This window comes from Dermacentor variabilis, chromosome 9 (genome assembly GCF_050947875.1).
Source record: "Dermacentor variabilis isolate Ectoservices chromosome 9, ASM5094787v1, whole genome shotgun sequence".
NCBI lineage: Eukaryota > Metazoa > Arthropoda > Arachnida > Ixodida > Ixodidae > Dermacentor > Dermacentor variabilis.
The window spans coordinates 150564169-150587521 of record NC_134576.1 but is presented as its reverse complement, the minus strand read 5'-3'; the positions used below and the strand labels follow the sequence as shown (position 1 = coordinate 150587521).

The 23353-nt window shown below is 51.3% G+C and overlaps 1 protein-coding gene across 1 annotated transcript in view; it reads left to right on the top strand.

The window, feature by feature from the left end:
* LOC142558586 (uncharacterized) overlaps positions 1 to 23353 on the top strand; it is a 316322-nt gene that overhangs the window by 184735 nt on the left and 108234 nt on the right. Inside the window, exon 7 of the mRNA XM_075670717.1 lies at positions 5687 to 6037. Coding sequence (XP_075526832.1) covers positions 5687 to 6037 — 351 coding nt within the window. The remainder of the gene's footprint in view (positions 1 to 5686; positions 6038 to 23353) is intronic.

Genomic DNA, 23353 nt, shown 5'->3' with positions numbered 1-23353 from the left:
CGCGCGAAAATATGACCATTTTTGACCCACACGAACTTCCAGTTTGACACTCTCTTTTTCTCAATGGCCATGCCCAGGAGCCGCTTCAATGGTGGACACAAATGTTCGTTCACAAAAATGGGTTCATTTGAGGAGTGACCAAGGTCATGCATGCTCATTTGAAGCAAATATTGCGAATATATGAATGTCAATGCTAAATTTTGCATGCGTTCTAGTTTGTCGATTACATCATTTTGGTGCGAGGCCCAAACTATGTCAGCATACTTTAAGGCGGGTTTAATGAGAGAGTTTTGTATTTAACAGCAGGAGGTGTGTTTCAAGTTTTCTTCTCAAGAAGTGCAATGTATACCTACAGCCTAGAGCAACGACGATGACGAAGCGCTTCTTCTTCGTTGTTTGTCGCTATACGTTCAGCTGCAAAAGCCCGTTTCGCACGGCGGTTATTCGCATGCGCCACGTCACAGATGCGGCAAACGTGCGCTATCCTTTGCCCGTGCTCCACTTTCCTCCTCAATTACGCGTGAACGGGAAACAAGTCGCACAACTCGACAGACATGCCACGGTCGCCTGCCTGTTTTGTTCTGTCTGCAAAATGGGTTCAACTGTCGCGAAACGTTTTGCGAGAACTGCTCCTCATTTGTTTTATTTAACTTTCGTTCGAGCGGACAAACCTGTGGCAATAATTAAGCGTCCCACTGAATTCAGCGTCCGTCAAGACGTCGGTCGCCCGACAATGACGACGCGTGTCGGGCCTCTTCAAGCGGACCGCGAACAAGAGCTTGCACCGGCCGGGGGGAAAGCTGCGTATGCGCTGAAGGTGTACAACTTTCAAGGAACTATATAAAAGCCGTGCAAGGAATATCCACCTTCAAGACTCACCTAGACTTCACCTGGAAATGCAAACACAAAAACGTCGTGCCACGAAGTCTCCAGCTAAGCCAACCAATCAACACACCAGAAGGCCGCGACGTCATCAACAAGACCCAGCAAAGATTGGTGACAGCACGGATACATGAGTGCCAATGGTGATTCAGAAGAACGAAGTCGACGCGTTCTTCGCCAGAAGACAGCTTGAACGCCAGGTACCCCATCACTTTTCGTCAATTGATTCGTTTGCAAAGGCCGTCGCGTCCTCAGAGGAAATTAAACACAGTGAAACGCAGGAGAACAAATTCTCTTCCCTAATCAATGAAACTGAGAAATCAGGAATGTTAAACAAGCACACAGTAACCAGTTTATCATCGAGGAAGCTAACGACCGACGAAACTTCAATCCTGGCAAAAGGTCACAAATTCAATGTTACCATAGATAAACCACCCCTCACCAAGATGATCGCGGCCCTTGAGAGCGGCATCCAGCAACTGGACCCCAAAATGTGCGAACAGATCAGACTTAAAGCAATCGGCATAATAAGATCCAATAACAACCGCAGAAGAGAACGCAACTTATCTTACGACCAAATAAGAGCACTGAGAACACTGAAAGAAGATACAAGCATCGTAATCATACCGGTGGACAAGGGGAACTCAACCGTTGTTTCGAACATGCAGTATACTACGAGGAAAAGGCGTCCGCTCTACTTGACAGCCAAGACTACGAGAAACTAAAGAAGGACCCCACTACGAGAACCCAATCGGTGCTGAATAAGACGCTGGTTGAAATATTCCGCAGCCATCTAAATTCTCGAAATCTCTACCTAAAATTAATGTGTAGGAACTGATCCGCCCCAGCTTTCTACGGCTTGCCAAAACTCCATAAACCAAGAATAACCTAAGGACCAATCGTAGATTTTTCGTGTTCCCCACTGCGATCACTATCCACTAACTTGCACCAAATTATATCACCACTCACCGGAAAGGCAGCATCCCTTCAAACTCACAACAAAAGCACGTATCGCGGATGATGAATGCCTAGTCTCTTTTGGTGTGATCTCTCTGTTCACCAGAGTACCCATTAAGTTGGCTATTTCCGCAACTAGGGATGCCCTGGAACGCGACGATACACTCAGCGAGAGAACGCCCTTGAGTGTAGACGAGATCTGCCATATTCTCTAGCTGTGCCTGTCCAATACGTGTTTCACCTTCCGAGGCAGCTACTACAGACAGGTTGAAGGAACTCCTATGGGGGCCTCAATTTCCGTTGCCATGGCTAACTTGACTATGGAGAATGTCGAGCAAAGAGCTCCGAGTACTTCTTCCCCGAAACCAAAAGTCTTCCTCAGGTACGTGGATGATTGCTTCTGCATCGTGAAGACGGGGCAAGTCGAAAACCTGCAGACAACTCCATAGACCCGAATATACAGAGTTCACATATGAGCGCGAATAGAACGGATCGCTCCCATTCTCGTATGTGCAAGTTACATGAACAGACGGCATTCTAAAATTATCAGTCTACGGAAAACCAACCCACACAGCCCGCTACCTTCAGTTCGAATCCGACCATCCGGAAACCCACAAGGCGTCTGTTGTAAATTATTTATTCAAAAGAGCCGAAAGACCTTCCTCATCGGGATCAGATCAAAGGAAAGAAAAGAGAACGGTTCTCAACAAACTTAAAAGGAATGGCTACACAGAGGACTTCATTCGAAAAACAACCCAACAAAAAGAAGAAACAAACTACGGGACCTTCAGCCATTGACTTCTCCCCCACCCCAGAAACGAGTGTCCATCCCATACGTCAGAGGTACCAGCGAAGCGCTGAGCCCAATGTTGAAAAAGAAAGCCTCAACGTTGCGCACAAGCCGATAAACACTTTTAATATCCTCCTCCCTAAACCAAAAGATCGTTCACCAAAAGAAAAATATCAATGTGTTGTCTACAAAATCAGCTGTGCCGACTGTCCGGCATCGTACATCGGGGAAACCAAAAATCTAAAAGAAAAAATCAGGCAACGCGACAACGACGTCAGAACATTCAACCGTACACGCATCGCCGTCGTCGAACACTCTGAAGACGCGCGGACCACAAAATTGCTTTCCAGGAAACCCAAATCCTTCAAAAGGAGACGAACTCGCGAAAAAGACTACTACTGGAGTCATGGCACATTTAGAATACGGGGGGTAACATAAACCGCGTGAAGGGCAACCTACCCTCGGTATATATCCATGGCCTTGGCGACATATGACAAAAAGAAGGGCGCCCAGCCAGGTAGATTCCCGCTCGAGTTCACCAAAACCAAAATGTATACGCTACCCCGTAACCTCCCCTCCACCCGCCTCCCGTCAACGGCACTCTCGCTGGTCAAGAAAGCTCCCAGACACTCGTAGCGGGCGGTACCATTGCTCCTCGCTCCGACGACCACGTCACGCCTGCTATTTCTCGCGCGCGCGCGCCTTCGCCCGCGACCGCGATCCTGAGCGCAGCCCTTTTCAGGGCTCGCAGCCAGCTGGCACAATTTGGTGAGCCGCTCTACCTCACGGAGGTCCCATAACTTATGGATGACGCACCGAAAAAAGAACCAATTCCTGGTTTCCCCTAGGAACCTGAGTACAGCCGCTACCACGGCATCGACCTCCTCATTAAGGAAGCAAGACGAGTCCTGCAGCCACATCTACATGGATTGCAGCCTCGTACTTACTGCGTGTCGCCTCCTCCCTTGCGGAGGACGCGCGGCTTGCACGCACGCTCCCAACGTGCTCCGTCGGCGGCTTCGATGCGCTCCGCGCGGTCATGCCCGCCCACACAAATGAGTGCGACCTCATCTGACCTGGAGGCTCCCTTCCGCGCATTCCGTTTCGATGTGCCGAAGTCGTCTGAAAGCGGCCACCTCGCCGCATCCTCCGCTTCAACGGACAACACCGAGGAGGAGGCATCCACTTCGGCTGCCTCCACCGACGGTTGTGCCAGCGCCCCGTCGACCGCTGGCACACCCGAGAGTGCTGCAGCTCAAGAACGCAGGGAAAATGAGACGCCGTTTCCGACGGTCAGTGGACTTCCCGCCGCAAACTCCATCCGTAGACGGCGGTTCCACTCACGATCCCAGCGTCACGGTTCTGTACCGGCCCACGGGCCGAAGCGCCACCTTCCTATCGAGAGACACCATCGCCGACCAGCTGTCCTCCACATCAGGCTTGAGACGCGTTCGCGTCAACTTGCACCGAAACGTAGTGGCTGCGGATGCGGTGCGCGGCGCCGACTTGGCGCCTCTCCTCGAAGTGTGTGCCATCGGCGACGTGGCGATGCGCTCGAAAGCCCACACAGCAACTCCTGTGTGGGCATCATCTATGGCGTCGACCCTTCCTTCGATGCGACACAGTCAGTGAAAACATAGAGGCCCCCGTCGCGGTGCTTTCTTGCTCGCGAAGTGGCGCAAACGTCACCGTTACCTTTGCTGCGTGCGTCGTGCCTCCCAACGTGCGGCTCTTCAAGCAACTGCGTTCGTGCTCGATTGCCCCGGCCACTCCAATGCGATCGCTGCGGCGTTTTCGGCCACACCGGCGTCACCTGCTTCCGCGACGCCCGCTGCCTGCGCTGTGGTGAGTCGCATGCAACGGAAGACTCCCCTGCAGAGATATACCACGCTGCATTAATTGCGGCGGCCGTCACTCGACGACTGAGCCGCGCTGTCCCGAGTGGCAGCGCGAGAGAAAGGCGGCCGTGCTGTTGTCGTCATCTGCCCCGCAAGAAAGCGCTCGAGCTGGCCGGAACCTGTCCCGCATCGACCAAGCCGCGCACAGCCGCTCCGGCTGCGCGCACCCCGCAAGGCCAGCGACGCTCTGCGTGGCCACAGCGCCTAAGCAGCTGCAGCTGAGCCGTCTCACGGCCCTGCAACCGCTCCGCGCAGCGACCCAGAAAACGCGCTCATAGCCGCACTCGCTGCTGCACTCCGTGCCCTGCTGGACCAGTGCCCATACATCGACGGCAATGTACGCCGAATGTGTGAGGCGGCTCTCGCCGCACAGGAAGCTCTGCTTCAACGCGACTAGGCGCGACTTGGCGTCACATACGCAGAGGACGTCGCCTATGCAGATCGCCGAGAGCCATGCCACCTTCCGCGTCCGAGGCGTCTCGGTGCTGTTGATGCTGTTGACTTCTTCCTTTCATTCCCCCTACCTCTTGTGCAGCGCGGTTGAGGCGTCCTCTACTGAGAGACAGTTACTGCGCTGCACTTTACCCTAATTTTTTCTCCACAAGAATCTCCTTTCTCACGGGTCAAGCTCCCCCAGCACCGGTCATCCTAGCCTACCAGCACCACTGCAGCTATCTCACCCCTTTTGTTTCCCCCCCTCCTTCCCGTCTGTGAAGTCTATCCCCACGTTCCGTACTCTCCCCTCCTTTTTTTTTTACAAAAGACCCTTTAAAAGCTGCACACCGACACCCCCGAAGAACAACCCCTGAAGAAGGAGCCGAATGGGCTCCGAAACGTCCTGGTAATAAAATTCACTTATTTGGTGCTGAGTCTGTCTGAAAGCCCTAATCAATTTCCGAACCAGAGAGGCAATTCTGTCGAAATGTTTAGCTTCAAAATACTGAAGGTCGACTGGGCTTCTTAATTGAAAGCTCGCTGCAATCGCAAAGCGACAACTCTATATAGTAGTAGTACTCGCTGTTCGGGTGCATGTCGAACAGCAAATATTTCAGCGCCAAAACACAGAAAAGGAATTCCTTCTTGTATCCTCGCTTTTCTGCGTGCTTCCCTCTTTGGAGTCCCTCCCGATTGACAGGCATTCCGCAAAACGGCCTCGCAGAAAGTGAAAAGCGGCAGCCCCGCCGAGGCGTCACACGTGCTCGAGGGTGACGTCATCGTGGCCGTGAACGGGCAGGACATCGGCGAGCTGCCCATCGCCGAGGTGCGGCGGCGGATGCACGACGGCGGCGACCAGCTGGTGGTGACCGTGCTGTCGTCCAGCGCATTCCGGCTGCTCGAGTCCCGGCGTGACTGGGCCCAGATCCTCAGGGCGGCCGGCCAGGACACCCTGCAGCTGCGTGCCATCAAGACCGCGTGCGGAGGCAGCGGTAACTACGGCTTCAAGACCGTCGAGGCCAAGGCGTGGAACGAGCAGAGGAAGGCGCTCGTGCACTGCCACGTCATCCAGAAGGTCGGCACCCGGTCGATTGCAGTCAGGTCGGATAGGCCCGGGCGAGCTGGTAGTGCATTATTACGAAGAGAGCCATAAACACGCGGGACGTGGAAAAAAGAAACACGCACCACAGCGCGTGTGGTGTGCGTTTCTTTTTGTTTACAGCGCTCCAAGTTTTTATAATGGCCGAATCGCAGGCAATGTCTTGCTGGCTGACGCGCTGCACGCAGTCGGCGAGGATAAACGCAGAGCTTTCCCAATAAACTCATGCGGACCCCATATAGCGTGTGGAATCGACGCGGAGGACTGCGCTATTGCATACGCGCTTCTAGTTGCCTTCAGCTAGGCTGTTTCTTCTGCTTGCACTGCTCACCGTCTCGCGAGTAGCTCGTCCTCGCCAAACGGCGCAACCATCGCGCCGCCTACAGCCGCGGGGCACGAAGCGACCGCTTCACGAAATTTAGTTCGCCGTCCTGTCACACCCGGGATCAAGTTTAGTGCAAATTCATGGGTGCGTTACGAGTCAAGTGCGGTATGCGGGTAACGTTTTAAAGCTTATGCTTTAATAGCAACCAAGCGAACCGATCGGTCTTGAAGCTGCATCAAGCAGCTTTCTCCCTGGCTACTCGGTAACTGTGATAGAAATAAACAGTTAATTTCAACTTCTTGAAAAGAACAGCTTTGCTGGTAATTCGGCTGTAATTCTACCAGGTCTCACATGTCTGCTATTTCTTGTTGCTTTTTACACTTCCTAAATTTCCAAACACTCGCAGTAGAGGAAGACACTAAATTCTTCTCAGGGCACATGAGTGCGTAGGCGGCGTTTTAATTGTTCGGGATAGATAGACAGATAAGCTTTATTAAAAGAATAATCAGAAGAATCGCTAATGGTCGGGGCAGCTAGTGCAGGCCTCCGCTGGCTCTTGCCATCTTCTCGGCTGTCTGTATCAGCTCGAGCTGGTCGCCGAGGGTCGAGCGGGACAGCAGTGCCTCCCATTGCGCCCTCGTGGTGTTGTTGTGTAGCGTGCACTCCTACGTAATGTGTTATAGGGTTAGTGTGGCCCCACCACGGGCATTCGTCCCTGTAGGCTGTAGAAGGGGGTGGGGGGGGCCGACCAGCTTTCCGTGCCTTCTATATATATATATATATATATATATATATATATATATATATATATTGCCACATAGTGTGGCAGAGTAAGGGGACTGAAGAGGAGAACGAGGTTCGTGTCGGCATCACGCGTCGCCGCTTACGTTTTCGTAAACTGCAACCACCTGGATCTTCGTTCAGAGTGTATACTCCAGCAGGGTATACGCGACAATTTGGTGGAGCTTGCTGGGTACGCTCAACTTATGCAGGAGACCCCACTGGGCAGCAAGAACTTCGCCCCACAATTGGAATTGACTCCAGTTCACCGCACAAGCTGGCGAATCCGAGGCCTCGCCCCAGAATTTGGAAACCTCCAGGAAAAAATGGCTGTGGCTTAGCTAAGGTTAAGCCCAGGATGCGAAGCATACTAGCCTTTATTTTAGTTGTTGAACTACTGTTTAGCCTGGTGAACTGCTATTGCTTGGCTATATTTGGTTCGGCTAGACGAAGAAACAACTCATGCGTTACTCTGCTTCGCCTTCAAGAGTGGAACGCGACAGCGTTCCCGTCGATCCGCCAAGGGGTGTTACGGCGCAGCGACTACGCGCCCCGCATTGGACGCGGTGAGCGTCGAGCAACGCAGCGTTCGGCGCGGCAACGAAATGTGCGCCTGAGCAAGCGACGCACGCCTGAGCCTTAGAAACAGCTCGTTTCTAAGGCAACACCGCATTCACTAGAGGCGCTTTTGTACCGCTTTGAAGCATCGTACTCGTGGCTCAGTGGTAGCGTCTCCGTCTCACACTCCGGAGACCCTGGTTCTATTCCCACCCAGCCCATCTTGCAAGAGTTGAGCCAAAGCCACCTAGAAACAAGCGCAGCTGCTTATATACCGCCGCGACGCCGCGAGCGACGGCGCGAGTTGGAGCCCCGTTTCTCCTCTGTCGTGACGTCACGGTGTCACGTGGTCAGCCTTGAAGGCGACACCGCCGCGCCTGAGGAGCTGGGTTGAGCTCTAGTAATATGCTTCGCACAAAAGTGATGACTGCGACCAGTGCGACTTCTACGGAAACGGTGACGCCGACTTATCTAACGCTGCTGAACCCCCAAGTGCCGACGGCTTTTCATGGTAACACATTTGAAGACGTGGAAGACTGGCTGACGGAGTTCGAGCACGTGTGTGCTTTTAACGAGTGGGACAACAACGCCCAACTCTGGAACGTAGCAGCAACGCCTTCAGGATGGTGCTCGCACGTGGTTTACGAACCGCGAAAGTGCCCTGTCATCCTCGCCTGAGTTCCAGCGCAAGGTACTGGAGACTTACTCCAGCCCCGATCGCCGGGAAAAAGCGGAGCGGGCCCTTCAGTCACGCGTTCAAAAGCTCAACGAGAGCGTCACGATGTACGTGGAGGACATAACGCGTCTCTTTCAGCGTGCCGATCCGAGCATGTCGGAAGAGAAGATGCGTCATCTGTTGAGAGGCGTAAAGGAACAGCTCTTTGGCGGTCTTGTTCGGAATACGCCCAAGACTGTTGCGGATTTCCTCACCGAAGCCACCGCGATGGAGAAGACCCTTCAGCAACAGTCGAACATGTGCAACCGACAAGTAAATGCCGCCTGCACTCCGGATACGCCGGTAGGCTTCGGGTGCGACGTCGCCCTGCTTTGCGAGCTGATTCGCTCAGTGGTTCGCGACGAGCTGCAGAAGCACCACGGTACGTCGCCACCTCCAGTCAGCTCCTTCGCCAGCGTCGTACGCTACGAAGCACAGCAGGCACTGCAGGCATCTCGTTCCAGCGGTGAAGCGCCACCTATGCCAAGTGAGTCCCAGCGCAAGACACGCAGAAACATTACTGAGCCCCGCCCAAGCTTTCGCACCTACTTACGTTGCGCCGCCAGTCGCGTTGCAATCGGAGCAAGCCGCTCCGACAACTCCGCTACCGTACTTCAACGACCGCTGAACACCCGCGAGGAAGTGAGAGGTTTGGCGAGCACCCGATCGACGATCGCTGTGCTACCACTGCGGCGAAGCTGGTCACGTGTATCGGGAGTGCCCCTACCGACGACTCGGACTGCGGGATTTTTCTATCGATTCGCCTCGACCTAGGTTTGGCCAAATGCCACCCGACATCGCAGAATCCCTGGAACAGCAGCGCAGGTCGGGCACAACGCAGCGGCGGTCACGCTCACCCTCCCCGCGGCGATATTTCCCTGCTCGAGATACCACCTCGAGGACGACGCAAGGGCGATCACCAAGCCCACGCAGGGAAAACTGACGTCAGCGACCTTCCGAGGCGCTGATACTCGACGCGCTGAAGACCTCGTATCGTGCCGACCGCAGAACAACGAAAACACGATGACGCCAGAACCAGTTTCCGCGAACAAGATTTCACTGGACATACCTGTGTTGATCGACGGCAGAAAAATGAGTGCACTTGTAGATACCGGCGCCAATTAGTCTATTCTTAGTGGCAAACCGGCGAGCGTTCTGAAAAAAGGTTACGTTGCCCTGGAATGGGGCACCAGTTCGTGCGGCAGGTGGCCACGTCGTCACACCGCTTGGCCTATGCACGGCCAGAGTAGAAATTCGCGGTGCTGCTTTTCTCGCCACTTGTCTGGTTCTACGCGCGTCTTCCCGCGATTTAATTCTTGGGATGGACTTTCTCCGGGAATATGGCGCCATTATTGACCTCCGCGAGCGCTGCATTACTTTCTCGACACAAAGGGCAACACAGACCGACGCTATTGGACACCGATCCGCACTTCGCGATTCGAACGACAGCATCACGATACCGCCGCGTACGTGTGTTCTGGTTCCGGTCAAGTCCGACGAGCTACAAGACGATGAAGCCATTGTAGAAGGCAACATTTCTATGTTGCTGACCCAAGGTATTTGTGTAGCGCGAAACCTTGTGGAACTTCGTGATAGCCAGACAACGGTCCTCGTTACCAACTTTACCTTTGAGCATCGGCACATTTTTCGTGGCACTGCCATCGCCTACGCCGAACCATCAACGGACGTCGTCGAGTGCTTTGCTTCTGAAGTGGACACAGACGGCGGTTCGCTCCGAGACATCGATGTAAACTCCGAGCTTACAGACGACCAAAAGAGCGCACTGCATAAACTCTTGAACGAATTCCGTGCGTGCTTCGCTCTGGCTACTAAGGTAGGCCAAACGCAAATCATGAAGCACCGAATAACGACATCCGCCGACGGACGCCTCATCAAACAACAGCCTTATCGTGTCTCGCCGAAAGAACGTGAAGCAATTCAAGCCCAAGTCAAGGAGATGCTAGATGATGGTGTCATACAACCTTCGCACAGTCCGCACGTGGTCCTCCCCGGTCGTTATAGTCAAGAAAAAAGACGGAACGCTTCGTTTCTGTGTTGATTATGGACGCCTCAACGAGGTTGCCAAGAAGGACGTGTACCCACTACCACGTATCGATGACTCTTTAGACAGGTTGCGGCAAGCTAAGTATTTTTCGTCTCTCGATCTGAAGAGCGGTTACTGGCAAATTGAGGTAAATGAACAAGACCGCGAAAAAACTGCGTTAGTCACTCTAGATGGCCTTTACGAATTCAGAGTACTTCATTTCGGTCTCTGTTCGGCACCAGCAACTTTCCAGCGAATGATGAACACCGTTCTCGCTGGACTGAAGTGGCAAAGCTGCCTTGTGTACCTCGACGACGTGGTTGTTTTTTCGGCGACATTTGACGACCACCTAAAACGACTGCGGCAAGTTCTCGAAACCATCCGATCGGCTAACCTCAGAAGTATCATTTCGGCTACAAAGAGCTGATGTTTCTGGGACACGTGGCCAGCGCGGAAGGCGTTAGCCCCGGTCCCGCGAAAACTGCCGCTGTATCCTCGTTTCCAACACCGACCGACAAGAAAGGTGTCGGACGCTTCCTGTGCCTTTGCGCATACTACCGGCGTTTCATCTAAAATTTTTCGAAGATGACGGAGCCGCTGACTCGCCTCACGAGGGACAATGTATCGTTCGTCTGGGCCTCAGAGCAAGAGACTGCTTTCACCGAGCTTCGACAGCGTCTGGTGTCAGCACCAGTTTTGGCCCACTTTGACGAGGAGGCGGACACGGAAGTTCATACAGACGCCAGTAACGTTGGTCTTGGTGCGGTGCTTGTACAGCGGCAGGAAGGTATTGAAAGAGTGATCGCCTACGCAAGTCGCACACTATCGCGTGCAGAGACCAACTACACCACCACGGAGAAAGAGTGTCTTACCGTCGTATGGTCGCTGGCCAAATTTCGACTTTACTTCTACGGCCACCCATTCAAAGTTGTTACCAATTATCATTCGTTATGCTGGCTCGCAAATCTCCGGCACCCTTCTGCACGATAGGCACGGTGGAGTCTACGTTTGCAGGTGTACGACGTGACCATCGTGTACAAGTCGGGACGCATACACGAAGACGCTGACGCACTCTCGCGCGCCCCTATCAACACTACCGACCAAGACATTGAGGTCGACGGCTTTTTCCTTGGGGCCGTAAGCGTTACTCATTTGTCCACATGGCAGCGCGCAGACGACGCACTACGGCCTATATTCGAACATCTGGAAGGACGAAACCCATCATATCGCACCGGCATATCGCTCGAGCATTGTCGTCTTTTTGTTTACGACATGGCGTCTTGTATAAGAACTCCGCTGCCACCAACAAGACCTACCTTTGGGTCGTTCCAGCAGACCTCCGTGCCGAAGTTTTGTTCGCCTGTCATGACGAGCCTCCGGCTGGCCATTTGGGTTTTACGCGAACGCTTGATAAGAGTGCGCAAATCCTACTACTGGCCGAAACTTGCCGAGCGTGTTAAGCGGTACGTCCCAGCCTGCCGTGAATGCCAGCGCCGAAAGTCGCCAGCTGTGAAGCCTGAGGGATTGCTGAATCCGATTGACCCACCTGGCAAACCTTTCAACCAGGTCGGCATGGATCTTCTGGGCCCGTTTCCACTGTCATCTTCTGGCAACAGGGGGATAATCGTCGCCACAGACTACATTAACGCGGTAGGCTGACACAAAGGCGCTGCCTCGAGGCACAGCTTCCGAGGTTGCCCAGTTTTTCATACAGAGCATCGTCCTACGGCATGGCGCCCCATCGCACGTCATCACAGACCGAGGCACAGTCTTTACAGTACAGCTCATTGAAGAGGTTTATAAACTCAGTTGCACGATCTATCGAAGGACAACTGCCTACATTCCGCAGACAAATGGCTTGACCGAACGACTGAACAAAACGATGACTGGCATGTTGTCTATGTACGTAGACGTACAGCACAAGACGAGGGACGAGATACTCCCTTACGTAACGTTTGCCTGTAATACTGCTACGCAAGAAGCAACATGCTTCAAGCCGTTTTACCTCGTTTACGGCCGTGAAGTGCAGACTATGTTAGAAGCGATGCAGCCGTGCGACAGCATCGATCATCTCAACCTCGCTCAAGATGCCGAACTTTTCGTGCAACGCGCGGCAGAAGCCCGTCAGCTTGCCTTGGTGCACATAAAGAAACAACAGAGCATCGATGCGCACCGTTACAATATCCGCCATCGACAAGTCGAGTTCCAACTTGGTGATCAAGTTTTGGTCTGGACTCCCGTGCGCCGAAAAGGACTATCCGAGAAGCTTTTGAGTCGCTACTTCGGACCTTACAGAGTGTTGCAGCGAATTAGTGGCGTGAATTACGAAGTCCTTCCTGGCGGAAGACAAGCCTCCCCGACGTCGACAACCACAGTCTTGTTGTGCACGCTGTGCGGTTGAAACGGTACTATAGCCCCTAATATTCGACGTTTTCAGCCGCTTCGGTTAGTTTTTGTTGTTGCTCAGTGCCTTGTGACTATATCGCACGCCACAGTGATTGTGACTATAGCCGATGTGTTCGTCCTAGACCGTCTCGGGGCTCTAACGTAAAGCCTATGTATGTTTTCCTTTTTTTCATCATCATCATCATCAGCCTGGTTACGCCCACTGCAGGGCAAAGGCCTCTCCCATACTTCTCCAACAACCCCGGTCATGTACTAATTGTGGCCATGCCGTCCCTGCAAACTTCTTAATCTCATCCACCCACCTAACTTTCTGCCGCCCCCTGCTACGCTTCCCTTCCCTTGGGATCCAGTCCGTAACCCTTAATGACCATAGGTTATCTTCCCTCCTCATTACATGTCCTGCCCATGCCCATTTCTTTTTCTTGATTTCAACTAAGATGTCATTAACTCGCGTTTGTTCCCTCACCCAATCTGCTCTTTTCTTATCCCTTAACGTTACACCTATCATTCTTCTTTCCATAGCTCGTTGTGTCGTCCTCAATTTGAGTAGAACCCTTTTAGTAAGCCTCCAGGTTTCTGCCCCGTAGGTGAGTACTGGTAAGACACAGCTATTATATATTTTTCTCTTGAGGGATAATGGCAACCTGCTGTTCATGATTTGGGAATGCCTGCCAAACGCACCCCAGCCCATTCTTATTCTTCTGATTATTTCCGTCTCATGATCCGGATCCGCCGTCACTACCTGCCCTAAGTAGATGTATTCCCTTACGACTTCCAGTGCCTCGCTGCCTATTGTAAATTGCTGTTCTCTCCCGAGACTGTTAAGCATTACTTTAGTTTTCTGCAGATTAATTTTTAGACCCACTCTTCTGCTTTGCCTCTCCAGGTCAGTGAGCATGCATTGCAATTGGTCCCCTGAGTTACTAAGCAAGGCAATATCAACAGCGAATCGCAAGTTACTAAGGTATTCTCCATTAACTTTTATCCCCAATTCTTCCCAATACAGGTCTCTGAATACCTCCTGTAGACACGCTGTGAATAGCATTGGAGATATCGTATCTGCCTGCCTGACGCCTTTCTTTATTGGGATTTTGTTGCTTGCTTTATGGAGGACTACGGTGGCTGTGGAGCCGCTATACATATCTTCCAGTATTTTTACATATGGCTCATCTACACCCTGATTCCGTAATGCCTCCATGACTGCTGAGGTTTCGACTGAATCAAACGCTTTCTCGTAATCAATGAAAGCTATATATAAGGGTTGGTTATATTCTGCACATTTCTCTATCACTTGATTGATAGTGTGAATATGGTCTATTGTTGAGTAGCCTTTACGGAATCCTGCCTGGTCCTTTGGTTGACAGAAGTCTAAGGTGTTCCTGATTCTATTTGCAATTACCTTAGTAAATACTTTGTAGGCAACGGACAGTAAGCTGATCGGTCTATAATTTTTCAAGTCTTTGGCGTCCCCTTTCTTATGGATTAGGATTATGTGCATTGCACCGAGCGCATTGCATCGCGATGCAATGCGCTCCGAGTTTTCCCTTAAATGTGAAACAGACTGTACATCACCCTTGGAATGAAATGTCCACGCGCACACACGTAGGCACGAACCGCGGCCGGCACGAAACGTGCCCAAACACGCGCAGTGCAGGAGGCAATCCAGGCGGTGCGAACGAGAGGTGGGAGAGGAGTACCACCCGCTAATAGAATTTTGCTTCGCTTGCTTGCGGCGCTCTCGGTTCCGTTCTTGTCTATATCGGTAATTATGACCATGTAACAGAAGTCGCCGTTAACCGAGTAGCGAAGGGCGTTTCCGCTACATTTCTTCTGCGCTTTCCGCACACGCAGAGTGATCTTGCGGCAAACACAGAAGACCCCCTGCTCTCAATGTACGGCGCTGCCCCGACAGGTGGCACGCCACGCGCGCATTAGGGCTGTGCGGGGACCGGTGCGAGGCGCGTCGCAGCCCGGACTCCCTCACCCCTGACGACGCTTCGCCATGCTCCCCCACGGGTTGCGTAATCAAGCGTCCTTCCTTTCTTTAGATCACTATCTGTCTCTCTCTGCCCGTGCCAATCACGACGTTTGGCTGGCGTACATCGTTTCCCCCACCGAGACACCGAGTTCTTTGGTTCGTTCCGCTTGCTCAGGCGCACGTTTGGTTGCCGCGCCTAACGCTGCGTTGCTCGACGCTCACCGCGTCCGATTCGGGGCGCCTCGTAAGTGATCGCTGCGCCGTAGCCCATTGTCTTTTTGTTGATATCATAGAAGTGGAAGACGTGACAGCGGGACTTACCTGAGAAAGTCATCCAGCATTCCTTCAACGATTTCGTCCACGTAACGCTGTCCAGTCAGTGTGTGCTCGAAGAAGATGGGACCGATTATAGCACCGGCGTAAATTCGGAACCACACATTAAACGACCACTGGTACTGGTGCTGATTGCGCATTACCCAGTGTGGATTAGACCCGCCCTAATGTCTGCATTATGCAAATTTACCTGGTCGTTTCTGCAAAAATTGGCTTCATCTGTGCACATGATGTTGCTCAAAAAGTCCAGTGACTGATCCGCTTTTGTGAGGACCCAATTCGAGAAATCTATACGATTATACAGGTCTCTATCTTCCAAGCATTGGTGCTGGTTAAGGTGTTATGGGTGAAAGGCTGTCGTTTAGAATCCTCCAAACTGATGACTAGGAAATTCGTACCTGGGTGGCCACGTCCCGCGCGTTAGCATGAGCGTTTGAGGCCATATAAGTGCTACAACATCCGTGCGTAATTTGCGACCGCGTAATCTGTGTGGATAATTGTCGTCGTAATGTCGCTATTTAATTAAATTCGATAATTAACTTTTTATTTACTGCAGTTAGCATGTATGTTTACATTGAAAACTCAGAGGTGGTGCGATTTGTCCTGACATATGCACATCTGAAATTTCGGCCCAAGCCATCTAATTACGCATGCGAGGCCCCTCCCTTTTGTGACGTAGCTCTTGCGTATGGCGCTCCGTCTGACAAGAATGTTGGTTGATAGGCGACGATGATTACTTTCCGTTCTCGGCCAGCGTTTCCGTCCTTGGTCAGCAAAACCGAAGAATGACTGTGCGGGCGACAAGCCCTGTTTCTTTGAGCAATTGCTAGTAGAGTGGGTCACAAGACGCCGTGCTCAGGTGCAGCGATAGTGCTCTGCTTTTTTTATATTGTTGCGTGTGGAAAGACACAAACAGAAGACGCCATTAACATCGTAATACTACCCCCCGGCTACAAAATCACCGTCACGGTGCTGTTAAACATCCAAGGCGCGTGGAGAGTTGTAGGGCTTGAGTCGGACGACGTGGACAATGTCACTGGTTGTCACAGCGGAGGACGTAGTGGGCGTGGCTAGAACGATTTCATATGTGAAATCGGTCACTATGCGGAGCACGCGATATGGGCCTGTGTAACAAGAAAGGAGTTTTTCACACAGGCCAACTTTACGCGAAGGTGACCAAAGCAACACGAGGCTGCCGGGCACAAAATGGACATCACGGTGACGGAGGTCGTAGCGTTGCTTCTGCTTGCCTTGAGACACTTGTAGACGAGCGAGCGCAAGTTGGCGAGCGTGGTCAGCATGGGCGATTGCATCACGGGCATAAGCGCTAGTTGAAGCTGTGGCGGACGGAAGCACAGTGTCCAGTGGTAGCGTTGGTTCGCGGCCATACAAGAGGTAAAATGGGGAAAAGCCAGCAGTTTCGAGACGGGAAGAGTTGTATGCAAAGGTAATGTAAGGTAGAGCCAAGTCCCAGTCACGGTGGTCGTCGCAAACGTATTTGGATAGCATGTCTGTAAGGGTGCGGTTCAAGCGCTCAGTCAGGCCGTTCGTGTGGGAATGGTAGGAGGTGGTAAATTTATGCCGTATTGAGCAGGCACGCATGATGTCGTCGATGACTTTGGCCAAAAACGTACGGCCACGGTCTGTTAGCAATTGACGCGGAGCACCATGCATCAAAATAATATCATGTAGGAGGAAGTCCGCAATATCAGTTGCGCAACTGGTCGGAAGAGCACGGGTTACGGCGTAGCGGGTCGCGTAGTCCACCGCGACTGCAACCCACTTGTTCCCTGATGTAGATTCTGGAAATGGGCCGAGAAGGTCTAAGGTCTAAGCGGGGAGTTGGGAAGGCTTCTTGCGTCGTTGGCAAACTTCACAAGTGGCGACGTAACGTCGTACGGAACGGGCAAGGCCCGGCCAGAAAAAACGGCGACGTACACGGTCATAGGTTCGAGATACGCCGAGATGTCCTGCCGTTGGTGTGTCGTGGAGCTCTTCTATAACAGTGGAGCGGAGGTGTTTAGGTACTACAAGTAGGAACTCAGAGCCGTCCGGATGAAGGTTACGACGGTACAGAGTACCGTCGCGGAGGACGAAGAAGCGTAGAGTAGCATCGGCCGGAGAGTGCTCAAAACGGTCGATGAGTGCTCTGATGTAGGCGTCACGGCGTTGCTCGTCAGCGAAATGAAGCAGCTGTGATACAGAAAATACACAAGACGCACTGGCAATATTAGAGGCGTCAGAGTCGTCAACAGGGTAACGCGACAAGCTGTCAGCGTCTTCGTGCAGGCGGCCAGGCTTGTACACCACGGAATATGAAAATTCTTGTAGCCTCAAAGCCCATCGACCAAGCCGGCCTGTAGGATCTTTTAGCGAAGAGAGCCAGCAGAGAGCATGATGGTCAGTGACTACGGAAAAAGGGCGACTGTAAAGGTAAGGACGGAACTTCGCAACCACCCAGACAACAGTAAGGCATTCTCGTTCCGTAATGGAATAGTTGCGCTCCGATGGTGCTAGGAGGCGGCTTGCGTAACCAATAACGCGATCCTGGCCACGCTGACGCTGGGCTAAGACGGCACCTACGTCATGACCGCTGGCATCTGTACGCAATTCTGTAGGGGCATCAGGGTCGAAGTGGGCGAGAATGGGTGGTGAGGTTAGAAGAGTAACGAGACGAGAGAATAATAATAATAATATTTGGGGTTTTACGTGCCAAAACCACTTTCTGATTATGAGGCACGCCGTAGTGGAGGACTCCGGAAATTTTGACCACCTGGGGTTCTTTAACGTGCACCTAAATCTAAGCACACGGGTGTTTTCGCATTTCGCCCCCATAGAAATGCGGCCGCCGTGGCCGGGATTCGATCCCGCGACCTCGTGCTCAGCAGCCCAACACCATAGCCACTGAGCAACCACGGCGGGTGAGAGAGGAGAGAAGGCGGCGGCGTCTCCAGTGCCCCACGAGAATTGTACGCCTTTCTTCAAAAGGTTAGTTAGAGGTCTAGCAATTGTCGCAAAATCTGGAACAAAACGACGAAAGTACGAGCATAGCCTTACAATACTTCGCGGGTGTCTTCGGAACCGGAAACTGTCTGACAGCGCGAGTTTTGTCGGGATCAGGCTGTACTCCGGAAGCGTCAACGAGATGGCCCAGAAGAGTAATTTGCCGGTGGCCAAAACGACATTTGGACAAGTTGCAGCTTCGCCTTTCGAAATACATCAAGTATAGTTGTGAGACGTTCAAGGTGAGTGTCGAACGTTGTCGAAAAGACGATGACGTCGTCGAGGTAGCAGAGGCATGTGGACCATTTGAAACCTTGGAGCAAGGAGTCCGTCATACATTCGAAGGTGGCAGGGACGTTGCATAATCGAAACGGCATTACTTTAAATTGGTATAGGCCATCAGGTGTGATGAACGTGGTTTTTTCTCTGTCCATACCGTCAACGGCAATCTGCCAGTATCCCGAACGAAGATCAATAGACGAGAAATAGCTGGAACCGTGCAGGCAGTCAAGGGCGTCGTCTATACGTGGGAGCGGGTAGACGTCCTTGTTAGTAATGTTGTTCAGAAGCGCCACATGCCGTCTTTCTTCTTAACCAACACCACAGGTGATGCCCAGGGACTCGAAGAAGCCTCAATGATGTTTTTATCGAGCATTTTGTTGACTTCGTTTTGAAATACAAGGCGTTCCGACGCAGAAACTCGATACGGTCGTCGGTGAATAGGCGCAGCATCGCCAGTAAGAATCCGATGCTAGGCCGCGAGCGTCTGGCCTGAAGGGCGATCGTCGATGTCGAAAATATCTCGGTAGGACGATAATACTTGGCGAAGCTCTTCAGCCTGCGCCGAGGACAGGTCCGTTGCAACCATTTTCATTATATTGGGATCGGCACCCGAGGCTGGCGCGAGGGGCATGCTAAGCTCGCGAGAACCATCGGTCGATAACGCTGCCACGTATTGGACAACAGTTTAATGTAGGCTATGGACTTTGGTGGCAGGCGAAGAAAGCCGGTGGGGCGTAAGCGGCAGTGGGGTTCGTCAGAAGGCTCTGCGAGCATCGGCAACTGAAGGCGAAGGGTACTGGAAGAGCAGTCGATAAGAGCCGAATGGGCGGATAAAAAATCGAGGCCGAGAATGAGTTTGTGGGGGCAGTGATCAATTACGGTGAAGAGGACAGGAGTGTGGCGGCCGGCGATGCTGACCCGTGCCGTACACATGCCGATGATAGGCACAGTACCGCCATCCGCAACGCAGACGGCGCGTGCCGACGCTGGGGTGAGGAGCTCGTTCAGTCGTCGTCGGAAGGCAGCACTCATAATAGAAAGATGTGCTCCTGTATCGATGAGTGCCGTGACAGGATAGCTATCAACGTCAACGTCCAGGTTTCGGTTCGTGGGTAACGTGAGCAGAGGATTTTAGGGCAGGGTCGACAACGCAGCTTCACCTCCAGAAGCTACAGTGCCTAGTTTTCCGCCTGGATTCGGGAGGCGATAGGCGGCGAGGAGAGGCGACGGGGTTGGGGCGAACGAGACTGATGGCGTCGAGGTGAGATCCAGCGGCTACACCGAAGGTTCGGAGCAGGAGCATCAGCGGCAGTGGATTCATGGCGGGTGGTATAGGGAACGGAAGGTCCAAAGGTGCGGAAATAAGCGGCGGTGTATGTCCGAGGAGGTGGTGGCCATCGGTTGCGGCAGTGACGAGCAGCTTGGTCGATGCGACAGCAGTTGAAGCAGATCGGCCGGTCATTAGGGGTACGCCAATCGGACGGGTTGCGGCGAGATGTGGCGGAAAAAGATTGCCGAGGACGAGGAGGGCCGCTAGAGAACTGAGGAACGCTGGGTTGAGATGTGGAACACACGGAGTTCAGACCCATGTTCTCGAATTCCTGTCGGACGACGGCCTGGATCATCGCAATGGTGGTTGCTGGCGGATCGGGAGGCGTCGTGGAGAAAGCAGGCGAACAGGTGGCCTCGAGTTCGCGGCGAACACTATAGGTGACGTCACAGGTGGAGGTCTGACGAGGTCGACCCTCACTTGTCGACGTAGCAGCAGTGTTGGGTAGCCGCGTGATGTGGTGTCTGATTCGGCGGCTCTTAGCTTGTTCAAGGCGACGGCATTCTTTGATGATGGCGTCAATAGTCGAGACGTTGCCGAAAACAAGCAAATTGAAAGCGTCGTCGGCGATGCCTTTCAGAACATGCAACACTTTATCGGCTTCGGACATAGCATCGTCAGCTTTGCGGCATAGAGCCAAGACTTCGAGGATGTAGGAAACGTACGGCTCCGTAGATGACTCCGTAGAAATATTTTTTTTTAATTTTTCGAGGTAAATTAATCCTTGTCTAATCGTAAATTTATCCCGATAACCGGCGTCTGCCCAAGCCAGGGGACTGATATATGCAGAGAATCAGCGCCTTTGAGACACTTCATTTTTCTTCGGAAAAATGACATTTTCATATGCTATAGGCTTAACATTTTTTCCATTTTTCGAGGAAAATTAATCCTTGTCTAATCGTTAATTTATCGCGATAACCGGCGTCTGCGCAAGCCAGGGGACTGATATATGCAGAGAATCAGCGCCTTTGAGACACTTTATTTTTCGGAAAAATGATATTTTCATGGGCTATATAGGCTTACCATTTTTTCCATTTTTCCGGAACAATAATTGTGTGCCTAATCGTTTATTTATCGCGATAACCGACGTCGGCGCAAGCCAGGGGACTGATATATACAAAGAAGCAGCGCCTTTGAGGCACTTTATTTTTCTTCGGAAAAATGATATTTTCATGGGCTATAGGCTTAACATTTTTACATTTTTCGAGGAAAATTATTCTGTGCCTTATTGTTTATTTATCACGATAACCGGCGTCTGCGCAAGCCTCGGGACTGATATATGCGGAGAACCAGCGCTTTCGAGGCACTTTATTTTTCGTCGAAAAAATTATATTTTCATGGACTTACCGTTTTTTCAATTTTAGGGGAAAAATTATTCTTGGCCTAATCGTTCAGTTATCCCCTTAAACGGCATCTGCGCGCCCGCGGCGACAGATATATGCGGAGAACCAGCTCTTTCGAGGCACTTTATTTTTCGTCGAAAAAATGATATTTTCATGGGCTTACCGTTTTTTCAATTTTAGGGGAAAAATTATTCTTGGCCTAATCGTTCAGTTATCCCCTTAAACAGCATCTGCGCGTGCCCGGGGACTGATATATGCGGCGAACCAGCGCTTTCGAGGCACCTTATTTTTCGTCAAAAAATGATATTTTCATGGGCTATAGGCTTACCGTTTTTTCAATTTTAGCGGAAAAATTATTCTTGGCCTAATCGTTCAGTTATCCCCTTAAACGGCATCTGCGCGTGCCCGGGGACTGATATATGCGGCGAACCAGGGCTTTCGAGGCACTTTATTTTTCCTCGAAAAAATGATATTTTCATGAGCTATAGACTTACCGTTTTTTTCAATTTTAGGGGAAAAATTATTCTTTGCCTAATCGTTCAGTTATCCCCTTAAACGGCATCTGCGCGTGCGCGGGGACTGACATATGCGGAGAACCAGCGCTTTCGAGGCACTTTACTTTTTCCTCGAAAAAATGATATTTTCATGGGCTATAGGCTTACCGTTTTTTCAATTTTAGGAGAAAAATTATTCTTTGCCTAATCGTTCAGTTATCGCGTTAAACGGCATCTGCGCGTGCGCGGGGACTGATATATGCGGCGAACCAGCGCTTTCGAGGCACTTTATTTTTCCTCGAAAAAATGATATTTTCATGGCCTATATAGGCTTACCGTTCTTTAAATTTTAGGGGAAAAATTATTCTTTGCCGAATCGTTCAGTTATCGCGTTAAACGTCATCTGCGCGCGCGCGGGGACTGATATATGCGGCGAACCAGCGCTTTCGAGGCACATTATTTTTCGTAGAAAAAATGATATTTTCATGGGCTATAGACTTACCGTTTTTTTCAATTTTAGGGGGAAAATTATTCTTTGCCTAATCGTTCAGTTATCCCCTTAAACGGCATCTGCGCGTGCGCGGGGACTGATATATGCGGAGAACCAGTGCCTTTGAGACACTTTATTTTTCGTAGAAAAAATGATATTTTCATGAGCTATATAGGCTTACCGTTTTTTTTCAATTTTAGGGGGAAAATTATTCTTTGCCTAATCGTTCAGTTATCGCGTTAAACGGCATCTGCGCGTGCGCGGGGACTGATATATGCGGCGAACCAGCGCTTTCGAGGCACTTTATTTTTCCTCGAAAAAATGATATTTTCATGGGCTATAGGCTTACCGTTCTTTAAATTTTAGGGGAAAAATTATTCTTTGCCGAATCGTTCAGTTATCGCGTTAAACGTCATCTGCGCGTGCGCGGGGACTGATATATGCGGCGAACCAGCGCTTTCGAGGCACTTTATTTTTCCTCGAAAAAAATGATATTTTCATGGGCTATAGGCTTACCGTTTTTTCAATTTTAGGAGAAAAATTATTCTTTGCCTAATCGTTCAGTTATCGCGTTAAACGGCATCTGCGCGTGCGCGGGGACTGATATATGCGGCGAACCAGCGCTTTCGAGGCACTTTATTTTTCCTCGAAAAAATGATATTTTCATGGGCTATAGGCTTACCGTTCTTTAAATTTTAGGGGAAAAATTATTCTTTGCCGAATCGTTCAGTTATCGCGTTAAACGTCATCTGCGCGCGCGCGGGGACTGATATATGCGGCGAACCAGCGCTTTCGAGGCACATTATTTTTCGTAGAAAAAATGATATTTTCATGGGCTATAGACTTACCGTTTTTTTCAATTTTAGGGGGAAAATTATTCTTTGCCTAATCGTTCAGTTATCCCCTTAAACGGCATCTGCGCGTGCGCGGGGACTGATATATGCGGCGAACCAGCGCTTTCGAGGCACTTTATTTTTCCTAGAAAAAATGACATTTTCATGAGCTATAGACTTACCCTTTTTTTTCAATTTTAGGGGGAAAATTATTCTTTGCCTAATCGTTCAGTTATCCCCTTAAACGGCATCTGCGCGTGCGCGGGGACTGATATATGCGGAGAACCAGTGCCTTTGAGACACTTTATTTTTCGTAGAAAAAATGATATTTTCCTGAGCTATATAGGCTTACCGTTTTTTTCAATTTTAGGGGGAAAA